General features: G+C 48.1%; 1 protein-coding gene across 4 annotated transcripts in view; it reads right to left on the bottom strand.

Moving 5' to 3' along the window:
- Positions 1–1776: 1776 nt before the first annotated feature.
- Positions 1777–17759, bottom strand: part of LOC117006864 (Golgi integral membrane protein 4-like) — a 29267-nt gene continuing 13284 nt past the window's right edge. The window contains exons 6-15 of one of the 4 annotated variants that reach the window (XM_033079564.1): positions 16415–16497; positions 15340–15480; positions 14173–14268; positions 13993–14118; positions 12297–12454; positions 10152–10321; positions 9095–9162; positions 8557–8721; positions 7330–7401; positions 1777–5405 (exon numbers count right to left, since the gene is read on the bottom strand). In XM_033079564.1, coding sequence (XP_032935455.1) covers positions 5310–5405; positions 7330–7401; positions 8557–8721; positions 9095–9162; positions 10152–10321; positions 12297–12454; positions 13993–14118; positions 14173–14268; positions 15340–15480; positions 16415–16497 — 1175 coding nt within the window. In that variant the 3' untranslated portion in view covers positions 1777–5309. Of the gene's footprint in view, positions 5406–7316; positions 7402–8556; positions 8722–9094; positions 9163–10151; positions 10322–12296; positions 12455–13992; positions 14269–15339; positions 15481–16414; positions 16498–17759 lie in introns of all 4 variants that reach the window. The other 3 variants (XM_033079565.1, XM_033079563.1, XM_033079562.1) reach the window with 3 other exon arrangements.

Raw genomic sequence — 17759 nt, 5'->3', positions numbered from 1 at the left:
CGGTTGGTACAGGATGCTCAGACCCAACAAAGGCCGGCTCAGGGATGCAGGGATGCTCAGACCCCGGCACAAAGGGGTACTGAGACCCCACAAGGGTTGGTACAGCGATGCTCAGACCCACAGGGTTGGCACAGGGATTCTCAGACCCCACAAGGGTTGGCACAAGGGGATACTCAGACCCCACAGGGTTGGTACAGGGATGCTCAGACCCCACAGGGTTGGTACAGGGATGCTGAGATCCCACAGGGGTTGGTAGAGCGATGCTCAGACCCTACAGGGTTGATACAGGATGCTCAGACCCCACAGGGTTGGCTCAGGGATGCTCAGACCCCACATGGTTGGTACAGGGATGCTCAGACGCCACAGGGTTGGCTCAGGGATACTCAGACCCTGGCACAAAGGGGTGCTCAGACCCCACAAGGGTTGATACAGGATGCTCAGACCCCACAGGGATGCTCAGACCCCGGCACAAAGGGGTACTGAGACCCCACAGGATTGGTACAGGGATGCTCAGACCCCACAAAGGGCGGCTCAGGGATGCTCAGACCCCACAGGATTGGTACAGGGATGCTCAGACCCCACAGGATTGGTACAGGGATGCTCAGACCCCACAGGGTTGGCACAGGGATGCTCAGACCCCACAGGGTTGGCACAGGGATGCTCAGACCCCACAGGGTTGGCACAGGGATGCTCAGACCCCACAAAGGGCGGCTCAGGGGATGTGCAGTCACATCCCCCAGTGCTTAGGGGGCTGCTCAGTCCTGTCTTGGTCGAGTTGCAGATTTCATTCCACAGCAAACAATGTTGTTTTTTTTTTTTTTTTTTTTAATTTGTCCGTGTTTTTGATCTGGTTTTACCTAGGATCCTGTTTTAATTTCACAGTAGAACATAAGCATTTATCTGTATTTAACCTGTAAAACACAGCAATTCTCACGTTACATGGTTAAACCCCCAGAAATGTGCCTGGGGGTGGCCGGGAGCTGCCTCTGTCCCCGAGGGCTGGGCAAGGTGACAGAGCTCCCCTCCAGCTCATGCAAACCTTGTTCCAAGAAACAGAGCTCACACTGATTTTATTTTCCTTTTAAAACCCAGACTGCTCTCACCTCTTGGCTTTGGGAATTTAAATAAACTCGGCAAGGATGAAATAAAGACACGAGGAGGTCAGCTGAGAGCAGGGACAGCTCTGGGTCTTAGTGCACACCCTGAGCCAGAAGGAATGAGGATATTCCTTTCCTTTCCTTCCCCCAAATGCCATTTCCTCCCTCTGCAGCAGGAGCAAACCTCCACCCACCCCTGCACCTGGAGCCAGCAGTGATTGTGCAGCACAGGAGGAGACAGCAGTGCTCCATGCCAGGTTAATGGAATTAATGGAATTAATGTTCTCTGAACGACCTTGAGAGAGGTACTGACTTGGCTAAATGTGGAAAGAAAAGAGCCCTAATGAAACAATAATAAAATACAGCCTTAAACAGTGGTTGGAGAGATGTTGAATTGGTAAAAGTCACTTTAAGTCTTTTCTGAGTAGCAGGGAAAAAAAGCAACATTTTTTGTTTGTTTTGATCAGGTTTTACGTAGAGTTGTGTTCCAGATTTTACAGCAAAACACGAGCATTTGTCTATATTTAACTTGTAAAACTGAATAATTAACATATTGTTTTGTTAAAGCCCTCAGAGATGTGCTGAACACATTGCTGTAGCTCTTCACTGTGCTACCTGCTTAGAAACACACTGCAGTTTACTGTGTGTCCTTTAAAAACAAAATCTGAATTACCTAAAGTTGAAAATACAACTTTTTATTTCACAGCCTGAGCAAAACCAAACCCAAATCATACCTGCAGGGTGATGCTTGCATATACACAGTGTCATTCACAGCAGTGTGGAATTTGTTTTAAATAATTTTGTTTTCTGATGCATTGAACATGAATGGTCTGGCACATTTTCCTGGTGGAAAGACTGAATTTTCCAAGTGTATGGTTCCTAAGGAAATCTTTAATTTACCAATATCAAGTATTGTAAGTTATTTCCACATCTGGAAATGTGGAAATTTTTCACCAGATTTAATGGGGGTGTCTGGTACCCTATGGAAAAGTTGCCAGGAATCTCTTTTGATATTAAGAGGGATCAATGGAATTCAATTAAAAAATAGGATCAGCATAGAAAAGGATGCTGAAGGTGCAGTCATGGCTTGGGAAACACTCAGATATCAATGGAATTCAATTTAAAAATAGGATCAGCCTAGAAGAGGATGCTGAAGGTGCAGTTATGGCTTGGGAAACACTCAGATATCAATGGAATTCAATTTAAAAATAGGATCAGCATAGAAGAGGATGCTGAAGGTGCAGTTATGGCTTGGAAAACACTCAGATATCAATGGAATTCAATTTAAAAATAGGATCAGCCTAGAAGAGGATGCTGAAGGTGCAGTTATGGCTTGGAAAACACTCAGATATTGGAGCAGAAGAGGTGCTGTGCTGCTCAAGGCACTTCTTGGCAAATCCACCTGTGGAATTCCAGCCAGGATGCAAAAACTGGAGAGCTGAGGGCCCTTCCTGAGAAATGTGAGCATGTTCAGGAAGTGGCTGGAGCCAAAGCAAGCAAGTTTTTCCTCCTTCAACCTTTGTGTCCTTCTCCTGACAGCGCTGAAGAGCAGCTTGTTGTCCAGAGCTGTCGTTATTTCCATGTCCAGGGAAGAAATCTGGCACCAACCCCTGTGATGAACAACTCTGAGTTCTGGTGGGAGATCCAAGGCTCTGGAGTGTGGGGCAGGGAGGGAAAATTGGCACAGAACCCATCAAAAAATTTATAACACCACAGGTTAACTACATTTCTGCACTTTTTTTTTTGGCCTTGCACTGTGTCTGAGCAAAAACTGAATTATTTATGTCACAGCCAAGCAGCCCCTCGTGCTTTGGCTTGGTCAGCCTGCCCGTGCTGGCTCCCTGGGAATCTTTTGTGTCATTGTTTGCTCTCTTAGCAATCCATCTGGTTCCTGAGACCTTGTTGTGTGCCTCAGTCTGCAGCAAAACCCAGCCTGGGCTTTTCATGGTGTGGATTCTGCATTCTGCTGTGATCTGTGAAGCCCCAGCAGCATCTCCAAGCCAGCAGCACCCCAGATTGCTTTACAGCCCTCCAGACAGAGCCAGCACCACAGGCTTTGGCTTTTCTGGGTTTGTTGTTTCTTCTTAGAGGAAACAGTGAATGAGAATGAAACCTCGCTGTGGGCCAGGCAGTGAAGCACTGACAACCTCCAGCTCACAATTTATGCAACACTCTGCTAATTTTAGTCTCAGCTATGGCCAGGGCAGACAATCCCCAGGCAGGGATGTTTGCTCTCAGCTGAGGGCAGCACATGACATATGGTTCCTAAAGCATCCTCCAAGCTCTGCATTCAGGCCTGAGCTGCTGCAGCTCCCTCCAAGCCATAACTTTGAGGATTACTCACCCTAGCCATGCACACACAGAGAATCTGCCTCCTAATTTAGATTATCCTGCAGCCTGAATCAGTGAGCAGCCTCACCCCCACTGGGCTTCTCTTTGCAGTGCTTGATTCCATTTGCAGGGAGGGGAGAACCTGGGGAGAGCAGCAGGGAGTGGAGCAGGCAGGGAGGGCTGTGCTGAGCTCAGAATTTTGGCTCTGGCTGCTCAGGGATGCTGCTCTGACCTGGAACTGGAGGCAGTTTGGGTCAGGATGCTCTGAAGCAGCCTCAGCTGATGTGCTGGCAGTGTGCTGTTCATAGGGGAGCATCTCAGCAGGAGAAAGCAGCTTTAACCATCTCAGGGCATTTTGGATTTCTTAAACCCCACCAGAGTTTTGTTGTCAGCTCCTTACTGGGCTCCATGAGCAGCTCTGGCACTTGGTTAAAAGATAATTTCTTTAAATTGTTCTTTTCCTTATTCTGCTGCACTCTACCCCAGAGCTGGACTTGCACAGCTGATTGTACTGGGAAGAAACACAAGCAGAATCAAAACAAAAGAACCCAAAATTCCTATGAAATGTAAACTTCAGCTCCATTACAACCAGTGGAAGAAAAAATAATCAATTCTGTCAGAATGGAAAAGGCTGAGCTTGTTGGGAAATAAATATCATTTCTCCCAGTGTCTAAAAGTGTTTGCAAAATATGCCACAAACAAGGAATAAAAAGAGCTTGACTCATTCAAATGGAGAACAAAGATCCTCTGATTTTTTACCAGGTGATGACATTGAGCTGAGTTTGGTGATTGAGGTGCCAGAGTCTGGGATTTCCAGTGGTGATGAGGAGGCAGGAGACAGCTCAGGCACAGGGCAGGGAGGGGCACAGCTCTGCCCTGTTCTGGGCTCTGAGATATCATGATTTAGCCCTTTCTCCTTTCATTTTAAATTCCAAGGATTTCTGCTGACTGTTCCTTCTCTGTCCCTGAGGTCAGGTGTCTTTTGGAGGCCAAGTAAAGTACCACAGGATTCAATTCACTGCATCAACAATACCCAGCTGGCTGATTCAAACCTGCCTGGAAGAAGCAGAATTTACCTTAGCTCCAATGTTGGGAGACTGGAAAGAAGCCAAACAGGTTGGAAGTGCATTAGTTGAGCTGCAAATATTCCTTATTTCCTTTTTCCTGCTTCCATCAGGAAGATGTCTCAGCTCAGGCCAGCCCTCACCTCCAGCAGCAAGGTCAGGAAGATGCACAGGGACACTCTGAGCCCAGCAGGAGTGTCACACTGTCCCAGCTCAAAGCCAAGGCAAGGAGAACTCTGCAGGGATCTGCTCCAAGCCCCTGGAGGGGATGCAGTGCTCACACCCCCACACACACTGCTGGCTGTGGTTGGTGCTCTTGCACAGCTCCAGACAAAGAACAGGAAATTTCCTCTGCTTCCCTCCCCACCCTGCTCAGAGGAGAGCAGAGGGTGTGTTAAAGAAACATTACTGAGCAAAACGATTTATGAATTATTCCTTTGTATTAGAGATCAGTCGAGTGAGTCCAGGGACCAGCTCAGGCACCCGGGGGGGGTAAAAAAAACCCCCCAAAACCAACCAAAAAACCCCTCTCCAGCTTTGAAAGGGGATGTGAAAAACAAGAGGGTGAAGAACACAGGAAATCAGAAAGTGCTTCCAAGAAAAGCAGCAGGATAAAATCATTCCCAGTCTGAGATCTCCCAGTGCCTGGGGGCAGCAGTGGCCCCACACCCAGATGGAATTCTGCTCTGCAAACCAGGGCCTGCACAGAGCTCCCTCCTCCTGCCTTTGTTCTGGGCAGGCTTGAATTGGGGAGGCAGTTCTCAGGAGGAGCTCCCATCCCCTCCTTCTGGAGTGTCCCATTTTCCTCCAGCAGCTCTCAGAAGTAATCATCCTTCCTGCCTCCCCTCGTCCCTGCACGCTCCTTGACAAGCTCCAGGTCATCGTTGTCATCCACCTCCCCTCCATGATCCTCCTGGGGGCACAGGAAGGAAAAATCAGCAAAAAAAAAAAAGGAAAATCCTGGAGAGGAGACCCTAAATAAACAGCACACCAGAACTGTTCCACCAAACCACCTGGGAAAACAGAACCCAGCCCTGCCAGGACCTTGAGGTGTCCTGGCAGGACACAGAGGTGTTGCCATCATCAGCCAGGGTGTTTTTAGCACATTTAATATCCTGCCAGTCCAATGCAACTGTGACATCTCAGCCTGCTGCTCTGCTGCACGAGGAGCAGAATGAGGGGCAGAAAAAATTGTGTCCATGGGTGATTTCAGACACCTACAAGAGACCTGGATTCGCTCAGGGAAGGACCTGACACCAACTCTGTTCTGCCCACCCCTTATTTCCCCACTCCCTCCATTCCCAGCAGGCAGCCCAGACCCTCAGCTCCTCTGCAATCCTGGGGAAACTGCAGAAAAATCCCTCAGGAGCCACTCACAAAGGGCAGGGAGGGAATGAATGAGCCTGGAAGAGAATTAATTTCTGTCTCTGTGAGCCAGAAAGTTCCAGGGTGATCCTCTCTAGGTCATGCTTGGAAAACATTGATCTGTGCCTTGCTGCACTGGCACAGCCTGAGATTCCTGCTAGAATTCTTTCTGTAATTCCTGCTGTAATCCCTCCTGTGATTCCTGCTGTAATTCCTGCTATAATTCCTCATGGGATTACTCCTGTGGTTAGTCCTGTGATTACTCCTGTGATTTCTCCTATAATTCCTCCTCTGATTCCTGCTATAATTCCTTCTGTAATTCCTGCTGCAATTCCTGCTGTAATTCCTCCTGTAATTCCTGCTCTGATTCCTGCTATAATTCCTTCTGTGGTTACTCCTGTGATTCCTTCTATAATTCCTCCTGTGATTTCTCCTATAATTCCTCCTATGATTCCTGCTATAATTCCTGCTATAATTCCTCCTGTAATTCCTGCTATAATTCCTGCTACAATTCCTTCTGTGATTTCTCCTATAATTCCTCCTTTGATTCCTGCTATAATTCCTCATGGGATTACTCCTGTGATTTCTCCTGTAATTCCTGCTATAATTCTTCCTGTGGTTACTCCTGTAATTCCTGCTGATTCCTCCTGTGATTCCTTCTATAATTCCTCCTGTGATTCCTCCTATGATTCCTTCTGTAATTCCTCCTGTAATTCCTGCTATAATTCCTCCTATGATTCCTGCTGATTCCTGCTATGATTCTTCCTTTGATTCCTTGTTTAATTCCTCCTGTGATTCCTCCTCTGATTCCTGCTATAATTTCTCCTGTGATTACTCCTGTGATTCCTCCTGTAATTCCTGGTATAATTCCAGCTGTAATTCCTGCTGTAATTCCTGCTGTAATTCCTGCTGCAATTCCTGCTATAATTTCTCCTGTGGCTCCTCCTGTGATTACTCCTGTAATTCCTTCTATAATTCCTCCTGTGGTTACTCCTGTGATTCCTGCTGATTCCTGTTCTGATTCCTCCTATAATTCCTGCTGATTCCTCCTCTGATTCCTCCTATAATTCCTGCTATAATTCCTCCTGATTCCTCCTATAATTCCTGCTATAATTCCTGCTATAATTCCAGCTGTGATTCCAGCTGTGATTCCAGCTGTGATTCCAGCTGTGATTCCAGCTGTGATTCCAGCTGTGACTCCTCCCAGCTGCTCTCAGGGAAGCATCCCACAGCTCAGCTGCTGCAGGGGGATGCAGACAGAAAGGAGGAGGGGACAAAGAGCACAAAAAATGCTCTGAACACCTGGAAAAGGGAGCAGTGGGCTCCAGGTTTGTTCTGGACACCTCACTGAGCAGGAACAGGCAGACCTGGGGTCCCTGCTCACATCTGGCTCCCTAAAAGCTGAGTCCTCCCCGACACACCCAGGAGAAGCCACAGCAGAGAGGGAAAGAGGAAGAACCTTGGTGTCGTACAATTTCCTGCTCCTGATCTTCTTGGTAATCCTCCAGTGGATCTTCCCTGGGCTTGGCAGGTCTGGCAGCATCCTGAAAAACACAGCCAGGCATGGCTGAGAGAGCCCCAGCTGCTCCCACTCCTGCCAGGGACACTGGATCAGGAATCAGGGGGAGCACAGGGACAATCAATATTTTTATCATCCAGTCTCTTTTCCCACTTGCTGGCAGCTCCTTTCACTTGGAGAAGATCTGTCCTGCAGCAGCAGGGCGCCAGGGCTGTTGCCTCAAGCCCCAGGACTCTGGAAAACTTTGAGTTATTTAGGGTAGAGCTTTAGGGAGCACAGCCCAGGCAGATCTGAAAGCCAGGTATTTATGTCACTAATTCTTTCCACATTTTCACTGATCTCAAGGAGGTGTTGCTCTGCTGCTGCCAGCATCTCTCTCTTGTTTGATTTCATTGGCCTGGATTTCTTTTTTTCTTTCTTAATCCCACTATTAATCACGATTTTAGAGCCTGACAGATAAAACACTCCTTTTTTTTAAAACAAGCAACGTTCAGCTGCTTGTCAAAACAAAGGAACATTTCCCTGGTGCAGAGCCTGGCTTCAGGCAGCAAGAAACACTTGGTGGAACAAATGGATTCCATCTGCAGGGAGGCAAACAAGGAGGCAGAGCTGTCACTTGTCACTGCTGCCAGGACCTGGGCAGGGCTGCACTGAGCAGGACCCAGCACACACTCAGATTTTTGTCTCTGCTGCTGGTCCCAAGTGCATGAAAAGCCCTGGGAAAAGCAGCTGGGAGTGAGCCATCCCCTAATCCACATCTCTCCATCCCTAAAGCTGCTGCAAGTGCCATGAGGGACTTTGACAAGCAGAGAGGAAGAGGCAGAGCAAGCTCTGACTAAAAGATAATTTCCTGAAATTGTCCCTTTGCTTATTCTGCTCCACTCTACCCCAGAGCTGGACTGCACAGCTGATTGTACTGGTTAAAAACACAAACAGAATCAAAACAAAGAACCCAAAATTCCTATGAAATGCAAATTTCAAGCTCCATTACAACCAGTGGAAGAAAAAAACAGGTTGTTTTTGACCAACCTGCCAAAGAGCTTTCTCCTGCCTCACCCTCTCAGTGAGATTTTGGATCCATCCAGGAATCTGATGTTTCCCTTGCAGTCCTTAAGCTCTGTGCCCACCCATCCCCACTGGGGATCCCCCCTGGCCCTGCTGTTTGTCCCCATTCCCTCACCTTTGGTGGCTTCTCCTTTGGCTCTTCTTTAACCCTGGCCTCCTTGAACTTGTCTGAGCCTCCCACCTTCTCCTCAAAGTCAGGTCTCTCCAGCTCAGCCTCCTCAAACTCATCCTCCCCTTGGTTATTGGGGTCCTGGGCAGGATCTGCAGCATCATCTGGCATCTGTGCAAGAAAAACCTCTTGAGGATAACAAAGATTCCTTCCCCAGCAAGCAGCAGTGCTGAGCACTTGACCCCTCCAAGTCTATTTAAAAAAAAACCCCAAAACATTCTTTGTTATCCCTTCAGACCCGAGGAGATTGGAATTGCACATTGCAGAAACTTCTGGGTAATTTTTGAATTGTTGGACTCATTCAGAGCCATCCAGGTGGAGCATGGCAGGGTGGAAAGATGGAAACTTGTCACAGCCAGCCTGGGCAGGGCTTGGAGCAGCCTGGGGTGGGGGAGCTGTCCCTGCTGGTGGCTGGGGTGGGATCAGATGGGACTGAAGGTCCCTCCCCACCCTGGAGGGGATTTGTGATGCTCTGGTTGCTCACCATGGGCTCCTGCAGCACGGGCTCCTTCTGGGAGTGAGAGTTGTGCTCCCTGGCGATCACTCCTGCATCTGCCAGGGACAGGGATGGGAATGGGACAGGGACAGGGACGGGGATGGGGATGGGATGGGACAGGGACAGGAGCAGGGACAGGGATGGGACAGGGACAGGGATGGGACAGGGACAGGGATGGGACAGGGATGGACAGGGATGGGGACAGGGACAGGGACAAGGACAAGGACAGAAGCAGGGACACGAGCAGGGATGGGACAGGGATGGGGACAGGAATGGGACAAGGACAGGGATGGGGACAGGGAGAAGGACAAGGATGGGACAGGAGCAGGGACAGGAACGGGAACAGGGATGGGACAGGGATGGAGCAGAAGCAGGGACAGGGACAGGAACAAGGACAAGGACAGGGACACGGGCAGGGATGGGGACAGGGATGAGGACAAGGACAGGGACAAGGAGAGGGACAGGGACAGGGATGGCACAGGGACAGGGACAGGGACAGGGACAGGGACAGGGACAGGGACAGGGACAGGGATGGGACAGGGACAGGGACAGAGACAGGGACAGGGACAGGGATGGGACAGGGACAGGGACAGGGATGGGACAAGGACAAGGACAAGGACAGGGACAGGGACAGGGACAGGGACAGGGACAGGGACAGGGACAGGGATGGGACAAGGACAAGGACAGGGACAGGGACAGGGACAGGGACAGGGACAGGGACAGGAGCAGGGATGGGACAGGGACAGGGATGGGACAGGGACAGGGATGGGACAGGGATGGGACAGGGACAGAGATGGACAGGGACAGGGATGGGACAGGGATGGAGCAGAAGCAGGGACAGGGATGGGACAGGGACAGGGACAGGGATGGGACAGGGACAGGGACAGGGATGGGACAAGGACAAGGACAAGGACAAGGACAGGGACACTCAGTGAGGTCTCCTCAAAGCCCCTCCCCCAGCCTGCTGCTCTATCTCAGGCTTGGGGCAGATGATGCTCTGGGAATTCATGCAGAGCAATTCCCACGCAGGGAATCATTTCCATACCCATCTCCAGCTCCTCCTCGTCCTCCCTGGCCCTCCCTGCTGCCTGCTCCCCTCTCCTGGGGCTGGGGGTTTGGGGGCTGCCCCTGGGGCCCAGCTGGAGCTTCCTGGGGTGTCCCCGAGCTTCTTCTGCATCCATCCGGGCGTTCACCTTGCTCACCAGCTCCTTCCAGCTGCAAGCAAACAGGAAATATTTCATGGAACTATTTAAAAAAAATACTGCAGCACATGCAGAAGTTTGCAAGCAAACAGAACCCCCTGCCTCAGGAAATATTCCATGAAATTATTTAAAAAAAAATACTGCAGCACATGCAGAAGTTTGGCCTGATTTCACTTTTTTTTTGGTATTAATTACCATGGTATCTGCTTGAAAAAGAATATTAATATGCCACAAAGTAGGAAATAAATTCTGCTTTGTTGTAGAACCCCATTAATATTATTCATATGACAATGACATTCACATAGCAATAATTCTAAATAAGTTCTCATGCCTCACACACACCCAAACACACACATCTAAAGGTTTAAAAATACCCAAACCACAAGTGCTCCTCATTGTTCCAACTCCATGGAAAATGAAGATGCTACCAAATTAAAATTTGCTTCCCAAAAATCTCAATAGCCTCAGTCAGGGGCAGCTTCAGAAGCAAAGGAGGGATGAAATCCCAGTGACAGGGACTCAAAAATAAATGAAGCAAAACCTTTTAACCCCAGCAAGTTACAGCAAATTTCCAAGCAGCCTGTCCTCTACATGAGATTTAAAAATCTATTTAAGACATTTCAGTTTTTAACTGCTGGAAAGGACAAGTGGCTTTAACTTTAGAAGCTCTTTAATCCAGCACACAAACAAATGAGATTTTAAAATCCATTTAAGACATTTTAATTTTTTACTGCTGGACAAGTGGTCTTAACTTTAGAAGCTCTTTAAGCCAGCACATGAACAAATGAGATTTAAAAGTTTGCTTAAGATATTTTAGTTTTTAATTGCAGGAAAGGACAAGGGACCTTAACTTTAGAAGCTCTTTAAATCAGAACACAAACAAATGAGATTTAAAAGTTTGCTTAAGATATTTCAGTTTTTAACTGTTGGAAAGGAAAAGTGGCCTTAACTTTAGAAGCTCTTGAAGCCAGCACACAAAAAAAAGAGATTTAAAAATTTGCTTAAGATATTTTAAGTTTTAATTGCTGGAAAGGACAAGTGGCTTTAACTTTAGAAGCTCTTGAAGCCAGCACACAAAAAAAAGAGATTTAAAAATTTGCTTAAGACATTTTAATTTTTAATTGCTGGAAAGGACAAGTGGCTTTAACTTCAGCAACTCTTTAAGCCAGCACACACAAAAAAAGAGATTTTAAAATCCATTTAAGACATTTTAAACTGCTGGAAAGGACAAGTGCAATATGCAAATGGACCAAACTTATAAAAGTCTGAAAACCCATGGTCCATTTTTGGGTGTAACCCCTGCCCTAAATGTACCTGAAGACCCTTCAATAAATACAAATAAACTGCTTTTTGTTCTCCTAATTTTGTTTTTAGGCAGCCCCTAAAAGGCATGACAGCCACCCCATCCCCTGAGCTGTTCCACCCCTGCAGATGTGATTTATCATTTATTTCTTTGGGGCAGGATGTGGCCATTTAAAGAACTAAGCAAAGCACAGTCTCTGCCCTGGAAAGGTCCCAGGTGAAGTGAGCAGACAAAAATAGAAAAGAAAGGGCAGGAAGAGGCTGAGTCTAGAATGAAATCCAGAAGTTTCCTCTACAGATAAACCAGCAATGAAATGTGCCCCAATAAACACGACCTGCACACAGCCAGGGGATAAAGAAGTGAAAGGAGGAAGCTCCATTTCCAGAGCCACTTTTGGAGCCACTTTTTGGGTTGTGGCCAAGCTTTGATGAATTGCAGAGACATTTTCTTCCTTCTGCAGAACTGAGCAGCTCCTGCCAGTGCTGCTGAGACAATAAATGCTTTCCCCAGTGTCTGTACAGCATCCACTGGATCCTGAGCCCTGCCCAGACTCCAAAGAATTCCACCAACACCAGTAACACACCAAAAAAAAGCGTTTTTCAAGCAATAAACACAAGAAGAGAGAGAGCTGGGATGCTCCTTTGGGCATTAAAGGCTGAGAGCAGAAAAATTTTGTGTCACCAACCTTTGCATTTGCACCTGGCTGGTCCCTGCTGAGGGCTGGGGGGCTGGCACTGCAGGTTTTCCTGCTGGAGAGGGCTGTGCTGGATCAGCCAGGGACAGCCCAGGAGCTTGGCTTTCCTCGTGGCTTCGCACCTGGATGTGCATCAGCATCTTCACATCCTGCAGGGGAGACACAGCTGGGCACCTGGGACATGGAATATCCCAAACCATGAAATACCCCAAACCTGGGACATGGAATATCCCAAACCATGAAACATCCCCAAACCTGGGACATGGAATATCCCAAACCATGAAATACCCCCAAACCTGGGCACAACACCCCCAAACCTGGGCACCTGGGACATGGAATATCCCAAACCATGAAACACCCCAAACCTGGGACATGGAATATCCCAAACCATGAAACATCCCCAAACCTGGGACATGGAATATCTCAAACCATGAAATACCCCCAAACCTGGGCACCTGGGACATGGAATATCCCAAACCTGGGACATGAAATACCCCCAAACCTGGGACATGAAACACCCCCAAAACATGAAACACCCCCAAACCTGGGCCAGCAAATACCCCAAACCTGGGCACAACAAACATCCCCAAACCTGGGCACCTGGGACATGAAATACCCCCAACCTGGGCATATCAGACACCCCAAACCTGGCCACCTGGGACACCCCAAACCTGGGCACCTGGGACATGAAATATCCCAAATATCGAACATCACAAACAGGAGAATTCTGAGCTCCACAAGCCCAGGCCACCCCAAAGCAGAGCAGAACATCCCAAACACCACAGCATCCCAAACACCAGAGAATCCCAAACCCCAGAACATCCCAAACATCAGAACATCCCAAACACCAGAGCATCCCAAACACCAGAACATCCCAAACACCAGAGAATCAATCACAACCACCAGTGCATCCCAAACACCAGAACACCCCAAACCCCAAAATTCTGACTCCCACAAAACCAGGCCACTCCAAAGCAGAGCAGAACACCCCAAACACCAGAACAACTCAAACACCAGAGAATCACAAACACCAGAGAATCCCAAACTCCAGAACATTCCAAACATCAGAGCATCCCAAACATCAGAGCATCACTAACCCCAGAATTCTGAACTCCACAAGCCCATGCCACCCCAAAGCAGAGCAGAACATCACAAACTCCAGAGCATCCCAAACTCCAGAGAATCCCAAACACCAGAGCATCCCAAACACCAGAGCATCCCAAACCCCCAAATTCTGACTCCCACAAGCCCAAGTCACCCCAAAGCAGAGCAGAACATCCCAAACATCAGAGCATCTCAAACATCAGAGCATCCCTAACCCCAGAATTCTGAGCTCCACAAGCCCAAGTCACCCCAAAGCAGAGCAGAACATCCCAGACACCAGAGCATCCCAAACACCAGAGAATAAATCACAACCACCAGAGCATCCCAAACACTAGAACATCCCAACTCCAGAAAATCCCAAACACCAGAGCATTCCAAACTCCAGAACATCCCAACTCCAGAACATCCCAAACACCAGAGCATCCCAAACACCAGAGAATCCCAAACCCCAGAACATCCCAAACACCAGAGCACACCTAACCCCAGAATTCTGAGCTCCACAAGCCCAGCCACCCCAAAGCCAGCAGAACACCCCAAATCCCCCAGTTGTGACTCCCACCAGCCCAAAGGCAGCAGCACCTACTGTCTGGGGCAGGCTGTTCATGGTGCGGGTGAACCTGGCCACGTGGCCGTGCCCGGCTGGCCAGGCTGGCACAGCCTCTGGCAGGGAATTTCCATCCTGGGCTGGGGCTGCCGGGCTGGAGGGCACCTGGGGCTGTGCCCTGGGGTCAGCATGGATGGAGGAGCCGTGGCTGGAGGGCACCTGGGGCTGTGCCCTGGGGTCGGCGTGGATGGAGGAGCCCTGGCCTGGCAGGAGCTGAGCGCCGGGCACCGCAGAGGGCAGCGCGGGAGGGAGAGCCTGGAAAACAGGGAAACAGGGAAGGAAGGGAAGGAAGGGAGGGAGGGAGGAAGGAAGGGAGGGAGGGAGGAAGGAAGGAAGGAAGGAAGGAAGGAAGGAAGGAAGGAAGGAAGGAAGGAAGGAAGGAAGGAAGGAAGGAAGGAAGGAAGGAAGGAAGGAAGGAAGGAAGGAAGGAAGGAAGGAAGGAAGGATTCAAGGATTCAAGGATTCAAGGATTCAAGGAAGGATTTCAGGAAGGAAAGAAGGGTTCCAGGAAGGATTTCAGGAAGGAAAGAAGGGTTCCAGGAAGGAAGGATTTTAGAAAGAATTCCAGAAAGGATTCCAGGAAGGAAAGAAGGATTCCAAGAAGGAAGGATTCCAGGAAGGATTCCAGTATGGAAGGAAGGATTCCAGGAGGGAAGGAAGGATTGCAGGAAGAATTCCAGAAAGGATTTCAGGAAGGAAAGAAAGAAGGAAGGAAGGATTTCAGGAAGGAAGGAAAGATTCAAGGATTCAAGGATGGAAGGAAGGATTTCAGGAAGGAAAGAAGGGTTCCAGGATGGTTTCAAGGTTTCAAGGAAGGATTCCAGGAAGGAAAGAAGGAAGGATTCCAGGAAAGATTTCAGGAAGGAAAGAAGGGTTCCAGGAAGGAAGGAAGGATTCCAGAAAGGAAGGAAAGAAGGTTTCAAGGAAGGGTTCCAGGAAGGAAAGAAGGATTCCAGGAAGAATTCCAGGAAGGATTGCAGGAAGGAAAGAAGGGTTCCAGGAAGGAAGGAAGAATTCAAGGATTTCAGGAAGGAAGAAAGGAAGGGTTCCAGGAAGGATTGCAGGAAGGAAAGAAGGGTTTCAGGAAGGAAGGATTCAAGGAAGGATTCCAGGAAGGGAGGAAGGAGGAATTCAAGGATTTCGGGAAGGAAGGAAGGAAGGAAGGAAGGATTCCAGGAAGGATTGCAGGAAGGAAAGAAGGATTCCAGGAAGGATTTCAGGAAGGAAGGGTTCCAGAAAGGGAGGAAGGACAAGAGCAAACTCAGTTTTGTTGTTTGGAAGCTGCAGGAGCCTTGCAGAGTGTTAATCCTGCTTTTCCTGGGATACCTTGTGCCTCCCTGGCTGCAGCTGGCTGCTGGCTGGCACCAGGGGCTGCTGCCCCTTCCCTCCTCCTCCTCCTCCTCCTCCTCTCAAGCCTGGCATCTTCTGGAGAGCTTCCTTGAGCTGCCTGAACTCTTCCATCTGGGCCTGAGGGGATGAAAGGACACAGAAACCACACAGGGTTCAACATCTCCCTGCATATTTTCAAGAAAAAAAATTGGAAATTTATTGGAGAAAATTCACTCACAGCCATCCCTGACAAACCCAGATTTCTGTATCTATATTCTGTATTCTATATTTATTCATTTCCTCCCAGAGGAGGCATTTCCCCCTGGATGTGCTCATCCCAGGGGGGTGGCAGTAATTGCCATAATCCTACCTGACAATCCAATTTACTTGGCAAGACAAAGGAAAATCGATTGGGCTGGGTGTGCAAATGCAAACCTCCCCTGTCTCCTGCAGCTTCTTTCATTCTTTCTTCTCCAGCCCTGAAAAGCCACTCAGGAAAAGCTCCTCATTTCCACCCTGGTTATTTATAGGAAATTGAGGGGGGGAGACTTTTTCATGTGCTGGAAAGGAACCAAATTAGGGACTGGGCAGAGCAGGAAAGATTCCAAGCAGCAAGAAAAGTTTAACAGGAAATTAATTCCTGAGCAGGCTCTGTTGATTCCAGTTCTTCCCCCTGAAATGTGACCTTAAAATTAACATTAAAAACAAAACAAACACCGACCAAACCCCTCAAAGCAAACATCAAAGGAATGAGGAAAAGGAAGAAGAAGAATTCCTGGGATATGAATTTGTAGGGAGCTCCCAGTCAGGACAAACCAAACTTGTGACCATCCATTCATCATCTCTGGAATTATTTTGGGAATGTGAGGAGAAATTCCAGGGTTGGGAATTCAGGAACTTTGTGCTGCAAATCTGGCTGGAGAATTTCCCAGCATGGATCTCCCCTACCAACAGCATTTTGGGCAGCTCCCCAGCCTGGAAACTGGATTTGTTAGTTATTTAGAATGTTTATTTGTTATTTAGAATGTTTATTTGTTATTCAGAATGTTTGGATGCAGAGCCTGGGTGTTACCTGGGCATTGAGGAGCTGGGAATGAACCTCCTGGTGAGCTTTCCTCAGGAGCTTGCTCTCTTCTCTCAGTTTGAACACTGTGTCTGCAGGAGAAGAAATTTGCTTAAATTAGATTTTTTTTTTTTTTAAGTGTGCCATCTCCCTTTCTCACCACAAATTCCTCCTGACCTCACAGATCTCTCCAAGGCAGGAATTCAAACCTGCTCATCCTTCCTTCAGCACTCCCAGGAATTCCTTCTCTCCAGGCTCCAGCTCCTGCTCTCAGCTCAGCCCCTCGCTGTGTTTGCCACAACACTCTGATAATTTGATTTTTTATTTCCCTTCCCCCTTGCAGGTGCAGAGAAGGGGGAGCAGAGAGTCACTGCCTTTTCCTGGGGGAACTGGAAGTTTAAGGAAGAACCCCAAGAAGGATTTGGAGCTCTGAGCTCACAGATTCCCTCTCTCTGCACTGAGAAACTGCTTGATGCCACAAAAAAAACAAAACAAAACAAAACAAAACAAAACAAAAAAAAAAACCCACAAAAAAACACTAAAAAACCCAACAACAAACAAACAAAAAACCCAAATATAAACAAAAAAATCCCAAAACAAAATAAAAAAACCCCACGACCCACTTAGAGAAAATAATCACTGTCCTCAGGCAGAGCTTTCAAGGAACAGTTGTGCCCTGCATCCTCCAGGTTGGAGCTGGAGAAAAAAAGAGATTTTTTTGCACACAGGAGTGTCAAGCCACGTGAGGTGCTGAGGTTTGGGCTCATCCTGTACCCTCTGATGGATGGAAAAGGCTCTGTCCCAAAACTGCCAGCCTGGTTCTGCATCCTGCATCTCTCAGCACATCCCCAGCACTGAGGATTCTCTGTGGGCTGGGATGGGAATTTTTCCATGACTGAACGGCACACAAGGCTCAAAGTTACAGATATTTCTGTTTCTTTTCTTTATTTTCAGCCCTGGGATGACAAATTGTGCCACTGAGGGTGGGTGCTGTGCTCTTGCAGGGAGATTTGACCTCAGACTGAGAATGGGACTCTCACTGAGAGCCAACCTCACAAAATCCTCTCTAGCAATGTGTGTTTCAGGAACAATCAGATATTCAGGTTTCATTTCTTTGTCCTCAATTCCCCTCTTCTAACCCAAAAGCTCATCAGATATTATTCTGGGTTTTGTCAAGCAGAGGGAAAAAAAAAAACCCCAACATCCAGGAGCAGAATTTGATGTTCCAACCTCACCAAGCAGGAACAGATGCAAACCTTAAAAACCTCACAATGTAATTAAACAGCAACTGAATAAAAAAATAAATAAACTCTTTGGGAATTAAAGGGATCAGCATTGCCTACAACACTCACAC

The sequence above is a fragment of the Catharus ustulatus genome, chromosome 24 (genome assembly GCF_009819885.2).
Source record: "Catharus ustulatus isolate bCatUst1 chromosome 24, bCatUst1.pri.v2, whole genome shotgun sequence".
In the NCBI taxonomy this organism is placed as follows: Eukaryota; Metazoa; Chordata; class Aves; order Passeriformes; family Turdidae; genus Catharus; species Catharus ustulatus.
Note: the sequence above shows the minus strand (reverse complement) of the source record. Positions and strands in the feature narration are given on the sequence as shown.